The following is a 13,134-nucleotide window of genomic DNA, read 5'->3' as shown; positions in this document are numbered from 1 at the left end:
CACTATGTGCCGCAACATGTCGGATTACATCATTGCTGATCTATATAATTTTTGCGGATATGGCGGTTTTGGGCATATAGTCTGTTAATTTCAAGTAGGCCTCCAGTTACATCCCGGATTATTGTATTGCTTATTGCAGTGCAATGAGTTTTCAATTATTGTGTTAAGAGAAGTCACGGTCCTACTGGAAGCATTTTTGTATGAAAAACCAACAAATCTCATGCCCGGCTTGTACGTCCCTTTAATTGGTCTCCGTTTGTCTTCTGCAACTTGGTCTCACTCTCTCCTCCTGGAAAGAACGGAATGGCAAGTGACTGTAGCCCTTGAATGGCCAAGCTGGACGTGCAGGGCGGACGAAACACTCCTGACACAGTGCGAATCGGCTTCGTCCCTCCCAAAGGGAGAGTGATGCGGATGACGAATGGAGTCCCATGGGAGTGTAGGCTTGCGACAAAGTGAATATAGTAAAACTAGAGAGTAGCATCAAGTATAAATTCCAACTTAATATTTATTCCATACTTTATGCATGTGTCTGATCGACTGGCATGAACGAAAGGCTGACTGTACCGATCCCAGCATCTTGCTCCTCGGCCAGGGAGTCTTCATCAGCGGCCATGGGTTCTGCGTCCTCTAATAAGCTCTCCAACGCATAAGGTTTTGGCAACCATTTGGAGAGGAGCTGAAATGAAAACAGAAGAGATTCATAAAGACCACCCCTTTCCGTCAATTCTCTAAATCATTTTTATCCTCACACCTCTGCTGCAACAGGTTGCACAGCTTTTAAAACGTGGTATAAACGGAACCGAGCAAAATTTAATAGGCCTACACGATATTAAACTGCATGCTGCAATCTTAGTGTCGTTTCATCAGTTTTTCAAATACAAGATTCTGGTTAGAGTGAACGCCAAAAAGAACGGACGCTTTTAAAGCAAAAATCACAGAAAACTTTCCGGCACGAATAAATGGGTCGTATCTACACTCAAAATTAACTTTTGTCCTGTGACACATGACGCAATCGGCTGCCGCGGGAGTCAAGGTCGGCTCGTGACGGGATATCGTCATTGTGCGTCAATCCTAAAATATCATCCTTTACTTCGGCGGAGGGACACCGACGCACAACGCCGATAGATCGGTATGACATAGAAGATTTCGGAAAAGCGCACTTACTGGTATACTACTGAGACAGCTTAATCCAAGACTGTGCAATAAGTAGAGTGCCTAGAAATAAATAAGATCGAAAAAAATTAAAGCCTCTGACAAAAAGAGATTCGTTCAATGGAAAGAAATCCATGACGAGCTGGTAACATGCATAAGCATGAATGAGGTACGATGACGTAACGGACTTCCGGTTTCCTCTTTGGAATATGAAGCGAGGAATCGGGGAAATTTTCAAAAAACGTTGTCGATAAAGTACTTATTTATACATGTATAGAGGCAGCGTCCGAAGCTCTCTAAGGCACTTTCAGTGCATTTGATACATGTATACTTCGTCGTTCGTAGCTCTTCGTCAGGGTCGCGAAACCTGTCTATTATCTGTCCATTTCTCTCGTCTTACCAAGTAAAGAATAAAGGATGTGTAAAACACGAGCACCACCGCAATCCCGAGGTATATCGCCCAATGTTTGAGTGGCAGTTGTTCTATGTAGGTAGCGACGAATGAGAGGTTGATTCCTATCACCAGCACGGACAGGAGACCAGTCACTATTTTTGTGGCACTGAAAAAACACGAAAGAAACAATTGTGGACAGGAGACCGATCTATTTTTGTGGTTGCGAGTGTGTTAACTAGTGTTTATGTGTTTATGTGTTTGCCAGTAACTATATGAGACTTTGATGAATTACAAAAAAAGTAATAGGTGCGCCGCCTAGTGATGTCATAAGCTGTCATCTTATTAACCAAATCGCTTTTGCACATTGTAGAAACTCCATCGATTTAGCTATCGAGAACTCCAAACACAAGTCAGACGTTTTGGAAACATCGGCAGGTCTAGATATAAAATGATTGTAACTGAAAAGGACGAGCATTCCTCTGAAACTTACACTCCGGACGCAGTGGACCGCGCGGCCTCGTCCTGTCGCCATGATGAAAGACGATCAGGATGACGAAATGGACTGCATAGGATAATGGATTCTAATGAAACTATGATATTCCCTGACTTACATGCCATTTTTGAAGTCTCCCATAATACTCTCGACACTGGTAAAGGTGAAGATGGGTATAAGAGCAAAAGGCAGCGTGAAACTCATCAAGACGTTCAGAAGATCATTGAGTACCGTCAGGTCCTCAATGCCTTCAAAGATGGCGACCAAGATGGCGGGTAAGATGGCGATTGATCGAGTCAGTAGGACGCGCTGCCATCTCTTCCATTTGAGGTTTAGAAAACCCTGCGAAAGAATAAATACATATTTAGGCTAACTCGGAAATATTTGATACTATACGCCGATATTTTGTATTCTATAAGTCGCATCGCACACGGAGCGATTCATTTCAACTCGTTCTGCAACTTGTAGGCCGATGGATTGCGAAGAGTTGCAATGAATCGCTAAGCGTGCGTCGGCCGGGCATAAAGTTCAACGTTTTTGATATATAGCTGCATCGACGGTATAAGGGACAGGTCACCAATTTTACATTACATAGGCGTCTCCAGGATTTCTAAAAGGGGGCTATGCTGGACTCGCTGGATGGTGAGTTAGTGAGTGAGTGAGTGTGTCCAGGAAGGGAGATGCTTACTTCCATGGCAAACTGCCCAGCATATGTACCGGTCATGGTGGAGCTCTGTCCAGCGGCTAAGATACCTACAGCCCATATATACATACAAACTGCTCCAAATTTACACCCGAGAAAAACGCCCTGCAAGAAAGAAGCAAGGAACACTTGAGCACTTTCAGTAAACTTTGTTCCGGCATAACATAATGTGGTTGTTCCCCATATTTCAGTGTTTCCATGCAATTGACAGCAAAGGAGACTATGACTTTTCAAAGGCGTCCCCAAAGAAAGAGGGAAACACTCAAAAATGTCACACCGACAGGGATTTCAGCAAATCAAAACAATAAGTTCTTTTTCTTATCAGTTTTATCAGTTGATGATCATCAATCAGCGGTTTTGCTGTCGTAACCTTTTATAACCATAACCTCACTATCATTATAATGTAGGCTGTGTCTATTTGGCAAGCCGCTCGCCGAACAGGCATCTTTTTTGTCCTGTTTGGAGAGCCGCTTGCCAAACAGCACTAAAAAGCCACCCTGTTCGGCCAGCCGGGCTTGCCAAACAGGTAAAAAATCTACCCTGTTTGGCGAGCTGGAGACTTTACTTTAATATTAATGAGTTCGGCTCTCCATTCAGGACAAGAAAAAGTCGCTGTTTGGTAAAGCCGGGCTTGCCAAGTAGTCACTTCCTAAAATGTATAGACACGCAAAATCTAAGAACTAAAAACTAATTAGAACTGAATCTCTCGACATGTTTTTTTGTGAGAAACTTTAGGGAAATGCACTTATTATTCGGACAGGCAGAGAAAACTTACACCTCGGAATAGATCGACATCATTACTGGTTGTCTGAAAAAAAATTAAAAAGTTAAAAAAAACTTATCAGTTGGGTTAAGCGCTCGATGTGAACGTGGAGCTGGTGACCAGACTCAGTTGATGTGCTTTGATTTCAGACTTGCTCTGGATACTGGCCAAAGGACACCACTCTGACCTTTAAGTCTATAGGGCTCTATGGCATAACTCTCTAGGACAGCTGACTTCATTACCGAAAGACGCGTGCACCTTAAAAATCCGAACGCAGAGGAGAAAAAAGGTTTTGCCAAGTACTATAAAAAGCTCTAGAAACTTTTGAAACAATGCTGTGAATGTATCGCGAGGAAAACGAATTACTTTTGAGAGCCAATGCAAGTAAGCATTGCATCCTTGGAAAAAGACGTTGACTCTAAATTACTAAGTACATGTATGTACATGTATAAACCATCTAAAACTCGCCAAATTGCGGCCTTTTCCATCCTGAACTGGCACTAACAACCGAGTGCGAGGGGAGGAGGATACGACTGACGAGTTTTTCGAGGATGGGCCTATCGTGGCTAGCACGACAACTTAACTTTTCGGTAAAACGAAGTGTTAGCTGTGTGCAAAGTGAACTTACATTGAATATTTCGGCATGAGGGTTACCCTGTGCTGCACATCGTTCATACTAAAATGTAGGAAACATCAAATGATGGAGACGGAAATGATAAATGTATATTTGATTACCAAAAAATTCAAACGGCTTCGTCATTGAGGCAGACATCCTTTGCCTACAGTTTTGACTGGCCTTGCCCTGTCGCCCGGTATCTTGTTAGACTGAACTGCCCCGGGAGTCTATTTTAGCAGGCTGCTCAACCATGTATAGTAGAATAAGCAAGGTCTATCGCATCTCTCCTAATATTTTCGAAGAGTCGTCGAAATGAGCAATTTCTAAAGAAAACATTACTATTAAGATGGTTTTTAGGCCTGAACTCACAATTTCTGTTGAGTTTGTGTTGTAGAATCCCTCAGCGAAGACTGACACCACGAACACGTTGATGATGAACGAGACGAAGAGAGCTATGGAGGCCTCGATGAAGAAGTATTTGTTCGCCTCGGACACCTTATCCTTCCTAGTACGATCCACGTCCCGGGACTGAAATGGATGAAGAAAGGAAGAAAGCTCTCTATGAAGGCTACTGTTGACTAAAGCAGAAATATTTCGGGGTCGGACATGCCAAACTTCTTAATCTTCTGAACCAAAGATATTGAGAGATTGGAGAAGTAATCATGCGCTAAAGAAATTGCATCGACTGAAATCGTTGAAGGAACTGGCGTAGTGGGGGTAGGTTGACTGAGTTAACTGGTCAAAGTGAAAAGGGCTCAAAAGTGATAGCAATTGACCGGAGTCCGGTGTAACCTTTTTGTATGGTTTCGACACTATATTGGTGTTTCCCCTCATTTATGGGGACGCTGAAAGACAGACTGACACGTTTCCCCTATTGACAAGTCACATGGTCTCTCTAGCTGCTGCTAGTTGTTTATTCTATGGAAATTCTATGAGAAAGAAGAGAAACATTTCACTGGCCACTGGAAGTGGTAAAAGGAACGTTAAAATTTCCTTTATGGGAAAGGATGCGAATTTGGCCCCAACTTGAAGGGAAGCGGGGAGTTCTTCCACCGCCACCGCCACCGCCATTTTTTTTTCTCCAGCTGACGTCATCGATGACGCAGTTATGTTAATTCGTCTCTGCTGTGCATGCAATCAACTTGTTCCTGCGTACACAGCAGTCTGCTGTGTACATAGCCACTTCGTTCTTATATTGCAACAAAAACAGGAATGAGTTAATATGGTTAAAGTTGGAGGATGTTCAGCGTCAAACTGACTGCGACGAGGTCACGTTATATGGTGGAGGTTCCAGCTGGGCCGCAAGTGCAGATGTATCTTGTGTTGAAGGGACAACTTGTGCATGTGATATGTTGGTTTTCCATTCAAAAATGGCTTCCAGCAGGACAGTGACGTCTTCAAACAGAATTATAGTAGCTAAACAGGCTTTTTGCCAACTTACCTTGACCAAAGCTGAGTGCAAGTAGATATTGTGAGGCATGATGACAGCGCCAACGATGCCAACGGCCTGCAGCAGTTGCTTCGAGCCGCAGTTCTCGCAGTACGGGAAGAACATGCCTTTGAGGAGTTCACCCTGGTTGGGCGCAACAGCTACATACTGGATATCGAAGTAGAGAAAGTCAAATTGAGTTCAGAGTGTAAAAGATCAGAGTGAAATAACACATTCTGTGCTCAGTATGGAGATTCAAGTGAAAGACCATGCTTTGTAGGTTGTTTCGCTTGGTACCACTTCGGTGGAACACATTGGAATTGGTCCATGTTTACTTTGGAAAACGGGGCTTCAGGGTGTCACCTCACCCCTATATCGTGAGAATGAGCATGGTCCGCTTTCAAGGCTTCGCTTGTCATTACATCATGAGCCACCACAGTGGTCCTTTGACATCATCGGTGATATGAAGAAGTGATAAAGAATATTAGCCTTCATTAATTCTTTGTGATATGCATGCGCAGTTTGCTGGGTATATATGGAATATTCCACAAAATGCTTCCACCCTGAGTAGTGAGCTACAGCGCATCCTCGCACAAGATGTTCAAGCCACGATCCTGGTGAGAAGGATATTTAGTGTCAAATGAGCAACCAAACGGGGACCTGCATGGAAAAGAAGGCAATCCGAATCAAGATGTTAAAAAATCACATTCGGGTACAGTGAAACTTCGCCAAACTTTTCATTTGGCAGTTCCGTTTTTCTGATGATATGTAGTTATATCCACTTCAATCATTTCTGATTATCTCTTTCATTTTTTTCTGCGTTCAGCAGATATTGTTGTCTTTGGCCCGTCATCGATCACGGCCCATGTAGAATTGCTTTGGAAAGTCTAACAATGGAAACATCAACAAAAAACTTTTGAAAGCCGCACGTTTTTGCCCATTTTTCCGATGATTCCTTTTATTCAAGCATCTTTAAAGGAAACGATTGAAGACAATGGAGATCCTTAAGAACAGTCTGTTTGCCACCCTTGATGCCCCAGGACGTTTCCGCCGGTTGGCAGTCGATGGAAATCATCACTAAGAGCGACCTGCCACGGAGTCAAGTGTGAGAAGGATGTTAGAGAGTGGGCCTGACAAAGAAAGCATACCTCATATCCGAACATGACAGCCATGAGAGTGATGAGGATACCAAAGAACACCTCCAGCTTCCTCAGACCGTACTTGTCAAGCAGGAGGAAGGTAAACGTGTCGGCTATCGTGATCAAAACGCCGCCATACAGCGGGATCCTGCAAAAACAATTTCACCTATAACTTTTTTATGTCCAGGTTTTATATGAGTTTCTGTAATTTTTGTTTGGGTTGATTAATCGCCTTTTTTGATTGCCTGAATTTGGAATCTTCACGTGCCTGTGACCACATGGTATAACGGCAATATGTGTTGGCAGAGAGAAAATCGATATGCTTGGAGAATGGTTTCTTATTCGTTGGTGACTTACTTTCCGTCTGAGAGAAGGTAGAAAGCTATGGCCGTCCCGATCACTTCCTGCATGTCAGAACCTACCGAGCAAGATTTAAGAAAGATAGGTTTAGAAACGTACTGAATTACTTATACGACCAACAACTAATGAATATTAAGAACTACAGTACCTTATCTGTATACGTATAGGACACGTTTTAAAAGATGATTCGACTCCTTCACCGAGAATATCACCATAGCTCTTAACACTTGATTTATACTATCACTCATATTGGTAGGCTATCTTGTGGCTTGATTTTCGTCACAAAATGCATACAAATGTACTTACGATTGCCCATCTATGATAGCAATCTCTATCATCACCCATAGAATCAACCTAGGGAACGTAGGATACTGACGATTGCCCATATCTTACCTATGATAGCAATCTCTATCATCACCCATAGAATCAACCTAGGGAACGTAGGATACTGACGATTGCCCATCTTACCTATGATAGCAATCTCTATCATCACCCATAGAATCAACCTAGGGAACGTAGGATACTGACGATTGCCCATCTTACCTATGATAGCAATCTCTATCATCACCCATAGAATCAACCGAGGAATCTTTGGATACTGACGATTGCACATCTCGGCCAAGTGCATCCCCGTCACGACACCTAGCCTTGCGGCCAATCTCTGCATCAGCAACCCAAGGACTGTGGCAGTTAGTAAGATCCATAATATCTGTAACAGAAAGTATATGCTATCAAAAAATATTTGACACGAAAAAATCCGTCATGTCGGCGATAGATGCTGACGGGTGTTTTTTCCGGAAATGGCTTTTGATACTTTTCGTACTTTGTATTTGCTCTCTGCAACTATGTGTGTGTTTTTTTGTCAATCGAGAAGTTTTCGTAGTAGAGCAGGTACTACCAACCATAGCAGCTTTGGTATCTGATTGTTTATCTGATCGGTCTGGTAGTTTTGTAATCGTAGCTGCTAGTTATGTGACTGATCTAATGCTAATCGTAAAGCTACATATGTAAGGTTCGGCAATCGTTATGGTAATCGTGGCTGTTAGTTTTGTGACTGATCTAATGCTAATCGTAAAGCTACATATGTACGGTTCGGTAATCGTTATGGTAATCGTGGCTGTTAGTTGGTAGTTTTGGTAATCATACTGCTGGTATAATTGGTAGTTTTGGTAATCGTATCTGCTGGTTCATGTGATCGATCTTGTAGTTTCGATAATCATACTACTACTGTGGAAATCGCACTACTACTACTATATGAATACTAGTAGTCTTGGTAATCATAACTACTGATCAATTGGATCGAGCTAGTAGTTTTGGTAATCGTAGCTACTAGTTTATAGGATCTGGTAATTTTGGTAATCGAACCTGTCAGTTTTGATAATCATGCTTGAGATCTGAATACTGACCTTAAATCCAGCAATGGCCCCCGATTGTAAATCCGACTCGATATTACCGGGATCCAGATAGGCAATACTCATGAGAAACCCTGGTCCCGTGAACGCCCACAACTTCCGAAAACTGAAGCAACTATTACTGCCATCGTCAGGTATCTTAATCTTGTCACCAAAATAAGTGTCAGTGGTGTCATCGGTCTTCTTGGATTTTTCTTCTTTGGGTGAATTAGCTATTCTCCCCGTGTCGTCTGGATCTGGGTATGCGGCTGCAATGGGGAGGACGTTGTTAAATCGACATCGTGCTATATGTACATGTATTTGAGGAACGGTAGTACATCTAATGAGCGCGCGCACACAACAAATCTCGTCACCTTTACAATCAAACAGCACGAATCGGTTTTTTCTTTCTCAGGCAAGTGTCAAGCCGACCAGTTCATGCATCATACATGTATGCATAACCTACTACGATATAACACTTGAACCTTGGCTTTGGTAGCAGTGAAGGAATGGCATTTAAGCTAAACTCCCACTGACGGTTTTGTGGCCACTATTAAAGAGCATCTCGCCTCAGCAACGAGAAGGCCAGGGCTCCTGTCACATGGTTACGCTCATAATTCTGGGATGCACTGGAAAGGGCTTATATCAAGTATCTAAGACTGGAGAGTGTCATGGCTGAGGTATAAACTTTAGTAGTGATTCACTGTTATATGGTTACATAGACAGAAATCCCGAAACGTGAGTCCACTTACCAGTTTCCGCCAGTTCAGTCATATTGTTGGACATAGTGATTTGTCACACCTTTTCGTCCCTTTGATTTACGTCATAGTTCCATTACATGTAGCTCTTCCTTAAGGTCAACACCAAGGTATATGCTGCTCGGAGTTGCATACCAATCTCTTGACACACGTGCAGAAATTTAATCAACACAGTACTATCAGCAGATTATTCAATGAGAAGCGACTCACAGGCCAACACAATGATAAGGCGAATTGCTTTTATTGTTGGCCGTTTATTGTTTGTTTAAAGGAATCGATATCATTCAAATGGCATTGAGGAAAAACGTTGCGGGCGGCCATCTATCATGTAAAGCCTACTGAAACCAGTATCATTTCAAATGTATGTATCACCAATGTTGTAAGAAGTACTCGGAGAGGAATGACTGGATGCTAATTTGGCTAATGCCTTCGATTTTGTAGCCGAGCATTCATTTCTACATCTTGAAATGCCTTTGCCGCTTGGTCTTACCAGAATGGTTTCGCCACTGTAGTGTTGCTGCCACCCCACCCTTGGTTACACTCCGGACGCAGTAGACCATCCTCGTCCTGTCGCCCGGAAAAACGAGAAAGGCCGATTAGGATGACGAAATGGACGGCATAGGAGTCTACTTTATTGGTGGGTCGAGACACGGGGGCTAAGATGACATTTCCAGCCCTCAAAGTTAAAAGTTATGATCGGCCGCCACCGTGATAAAATATAACCGTGGCCTGGAATATTACATAGACCTAACAGCTTATCAAAAATGATATAACAGGTCGGTCCACCTCATATATATAAGTGAATATCATGTACTTTCACTCTCGAATGCAGATAAGATTGAGGCGGTATTTGCCAAGTCAACATCTTTCATAACATAACAAAAGTGAACACTACTCTGACCTAATTTTATTCCAACCTCAAGAGGGTGGCTTGCCATGCGGTTAAAGGTATATTGCTGTTCGTTTTATTGTATTTTATTGTGGCTCAGGTAAATAAAAATAAACATTGCCGTATTGTATTATGTGCAGTTAATATGCAAGCAAATTCGCTGAATCTTCGTTGTAAGCCTTAGTATATCTCATTCTATCACGGCTTGAAGTTCCTATTTCGTACATCAGTTGGAAAATTTCAATTTCTTAGTTTTTCAATTGTTTGAACGACCGCAGCTGCTGGCCTTTAAGACTCTTGACATTGTTTGTAGAGAAACGAATATGAATCACAAAACTAAAACCCACAGAACTGTTTTTTAGGTAACCAATACGGAGGGAGATTGTCGCTTATAAATCCGTACGAAATTTTGGTTTTTCTTTGTAGCCGTTTAATTTTTCACGGAGGAGTTTTGTATTATTTAGGGACAATGCCGGTCAATAAAGCCAGCGGAAGTCGCCGGGGGTGAGGGGGGGGGGGGCAGCGCGCATGGCCATCTCGGATCCTTGTTTGTCAAGGTGTGATCGGTCGACCCAGCACAGAAACTCATTTAGGTGTGCGCTGGACCCAATGGCTGTATCCTTTGCGTTGAGGCACGTTTGGATCACCCTGTATAAAATATGTACAGCTTGCTGATTTCAACAAAAAAAGTCATTGAATTTGATCCCTCGTTTGAAGTCTGTTAATGTGAACGCTGCCTAATCACCGTGTTGGAGATAATTCCTTTTTGAAATGTCACACGGCATCATTGCTCTAAGCATTAGCCCTCGGGGGATTGCATCCTTGTTTTTCACTGACTGGTGATGGGATGAGACCAGCTGCTAGCCAGCGCAGTGAGTGGCGGCATGAACTTCAGGGCAACACTCGGTACTTATGAGCCCTAGTGCGAGGAGTGGAGCATGACTGACTCCCTGTGCATCGGTGTCGCTGTGTCGCGCAACCTAAACTCAGACTGCAAATTGATCATCTTAGAAAGTTGTTTGAACCCAAAATTGCAACGTCAACAGAAAAACACATTATGAACTTTGCAGAATTTGTTAAAAGAGAAATCGAAATTGTTGTTTTGAAGGTCCACTAGTTCCAGTCACCATGCATCCTGAACCTTATGGTCGTATACTCCCTTTGAAATGTAGCCTGGTTGTACATCATCTTGATAAGCCAGATGCAAAAAGCCTTGACGGTCAAGGTGCAAGGTTTCCACGAAGCTTTGGGTTGACCATGTATATTATACCGGTAGTATACCACGCCCTTTACTTGGAAAAGCCACGTTTCTGGAGGTTGCTAAAGATAAACCTGACCTCATCTGTATATCTTGTTGTACATTATTAACTACAGCATGTATACAGTTGAAAGTTTCATGTAATCCTTAATCAGCGTACAAAACATCCTGACGTATAATCAGTGGCTTTAAATATACTCCGCATCTCGATATTTCAAACGATGTAGGAGTATCAAAAACCCGTATCATGCAAAACGGCGTTGTAGGGCAAATTCTCTGATCTGTATTAACCACAATGCCTTTAGCGGAACTGGTGAAAAAGTTTTTCGCGAATGCGTCGAATGATCGATCATACCGACGAATCCTTGGCGAGGGCGCTTGTTCATTCAGTTTTTGCGTGCCTTGGAGAAACGAGCGAAAAATTATTCTTATAATCATTTTGACGGCAAAATTTAGAGGACGAGCGAAACATCGTGCCTTCGCGAAGATGTTCAATTGATTTTGCGAAACTTCACGAGAGAAAGTAGAATGAGTGAAAGAGCGTTCCAGAATGCGTCCAATCATTTTGATGAAACTATATAGGGAGTTTACGCAAAGCACCCCCGAAACGTCCAACATAAACACCTCTCCCATTGTTCGATCTCCTGATAATCATGTATCGAATAATGGAATAGGCGTTGGCGTCGACGTTTCGTGGGCTTTGCGAAAACTCCCTATTACAGGCCTACTTGCGTGGAACGATTGATGGTGTCCAGTCAGTCTGATGCAAAACTTTCAGGAAAGAGTAAAGAATCGTTCGCGGAGATCGGCTTGAGTGTGGCAAAACTTCAGAGGACCTCGAGAATCAATCAAATCTGTTTGGAAGCCGACAAAACGAGGACGCCACCTATCGGAGCGTGATGCGACATTTATAGCGTTACATGAGGGAGCAACAAAAATGGCTACATTATCGCCTGTTCTCACTTCTGGCGTCAATGAGACAGCCAACCTGACTGCCACAATCACCATCAAGTCACTATTGTGCCTTTATGCAAAAGATATATTCGCTGGTACAACTATTGAGACGGTTAGCTTCATAATTCAAGTTCCTTTAATGCTTACCATTGCATTGACTGGTTTAGTTGGTAACGTTCTATCATTTAATGTCTTGGGGAGAGAATTGAAACCTTCTTCTACGTCCGTTTTCCTAAGGGCGCTAGCTGTTGCGGACAACGCCGTTCTTTTAGGCTACACATTCTACTTCTCAATTCGGGCAATTTATCGCCACACGGGTCATCTCATCGAATATTACGAGTTCTTTCAACGTGTCAGCATATATATTTTCACTTCGATGGTTTACGCGAAATGCGTTGCAGTTTATCTAATCGTGTTTGTGACCGTCGAGCGCTTCATTGCGGTGTGCAGACCTCTCAGGGCGAGGGCCCTGTGCACCATTAGAAACGCACAGATTGCCGTCTTGGGTTTGTCGGTTGCTTCACTCGTCTACAAAGGTCCCAACCTTATGCTAGTGGACGTCATCTTCATAGAGGATCCTTGCACCGGCCGACTTCTACCTAAATCGGTCAAAAGTAAATGGTACTTAAACCCCATCTTTGAGATCGTATACGTCCAGGCAATTCCTCTCATTATCGATGCAGTTGTTCCCATCGCTATCATAATATCCGCAAATTACAGCTTGATAAAGGCCTTGAAATCGACCGCAGTCCTCGGAACTGGCGACGAGAAACGAAGAAGAGAATCTTTGGCTTTGACAAAGAGAGTCTTAGCTGTCTCCATCATATTCATT

At 42.9% G+C, this 13,134-nt stretch overlaps 1 protein-coding gene across 2 annotated transcripts; it reads right to left on the bottom strand.

Moving 5' to 3' along the window:
• Window positions 1–483: 483 nt before the first annotated feature.
• Window positions 484–9,353, bottom strand: LOC135486176 (natural resistance-associated macrophage protein 2-like). 2 transcript variants are annotated; one of them, XM_064768766.1, is made up of 14 exons: window positions 9,196–9,353; window positions 8,459–8,712; window positions 7,596–7,761; window positions 7,050–7,110; window positions 6,702–6,840; window positions 5,566–5,721; window positions 4,494–4,652; window positions 4,137–4,184; window positions 3,521–3,553; window positions 2,731–2,850; window positions 2,161–2,384; window positions 1,556–1,715; window positions 1,168–1,218; window positions 484–679 (listed from the first exon to the last, which is right to left on the bottom strand). In XM_064768766.1, the coding sequence occupies exons 1-14, from the start codon at window positions 9,227–9,229 to the stop codon at window positions 521–523; spliced, it is 1,764 nt and encodes a 587-aa protein (XP_064624836.1). In that variant the 5' UTR covers window positions 9,230–9,353; the 3' UTR covers window positions 484–520. The 2 variants fall into 2 exon arrangements, with proteins under 2 accessions (XP_064624836.1, XP_064624837.1); XM_064768767.1 differs by lacking the exons at window positions 7,596–7,761; window positions 8,459–8,712; window positions 9,196–9,353 and adding an exon at window positions 7,446–7,505.
• Window positions 9,354–13,134: the final 3,781 nt, after the last annotated feature.

Source organism: Lineus longissimus, chromosome 4, assembly GCF_910592395.1.
Source record: "Lineus longissimus chromosome 4, tnLinLong1.2, whole genome shotgun sequence".
NCBI classification, from domain to species: domain Eukaryota; kingdom Metazoa; phylum Nemertea; class Pilidiophora; order Heteronemertea; family Lineidae; genus Lineus; species Lineus longissimus.
The sequence above is the reverse complement of the archived record's forward strand: the minus strand, read 5'-3'. Positions and strand labels throughout refer to the sequence as shown.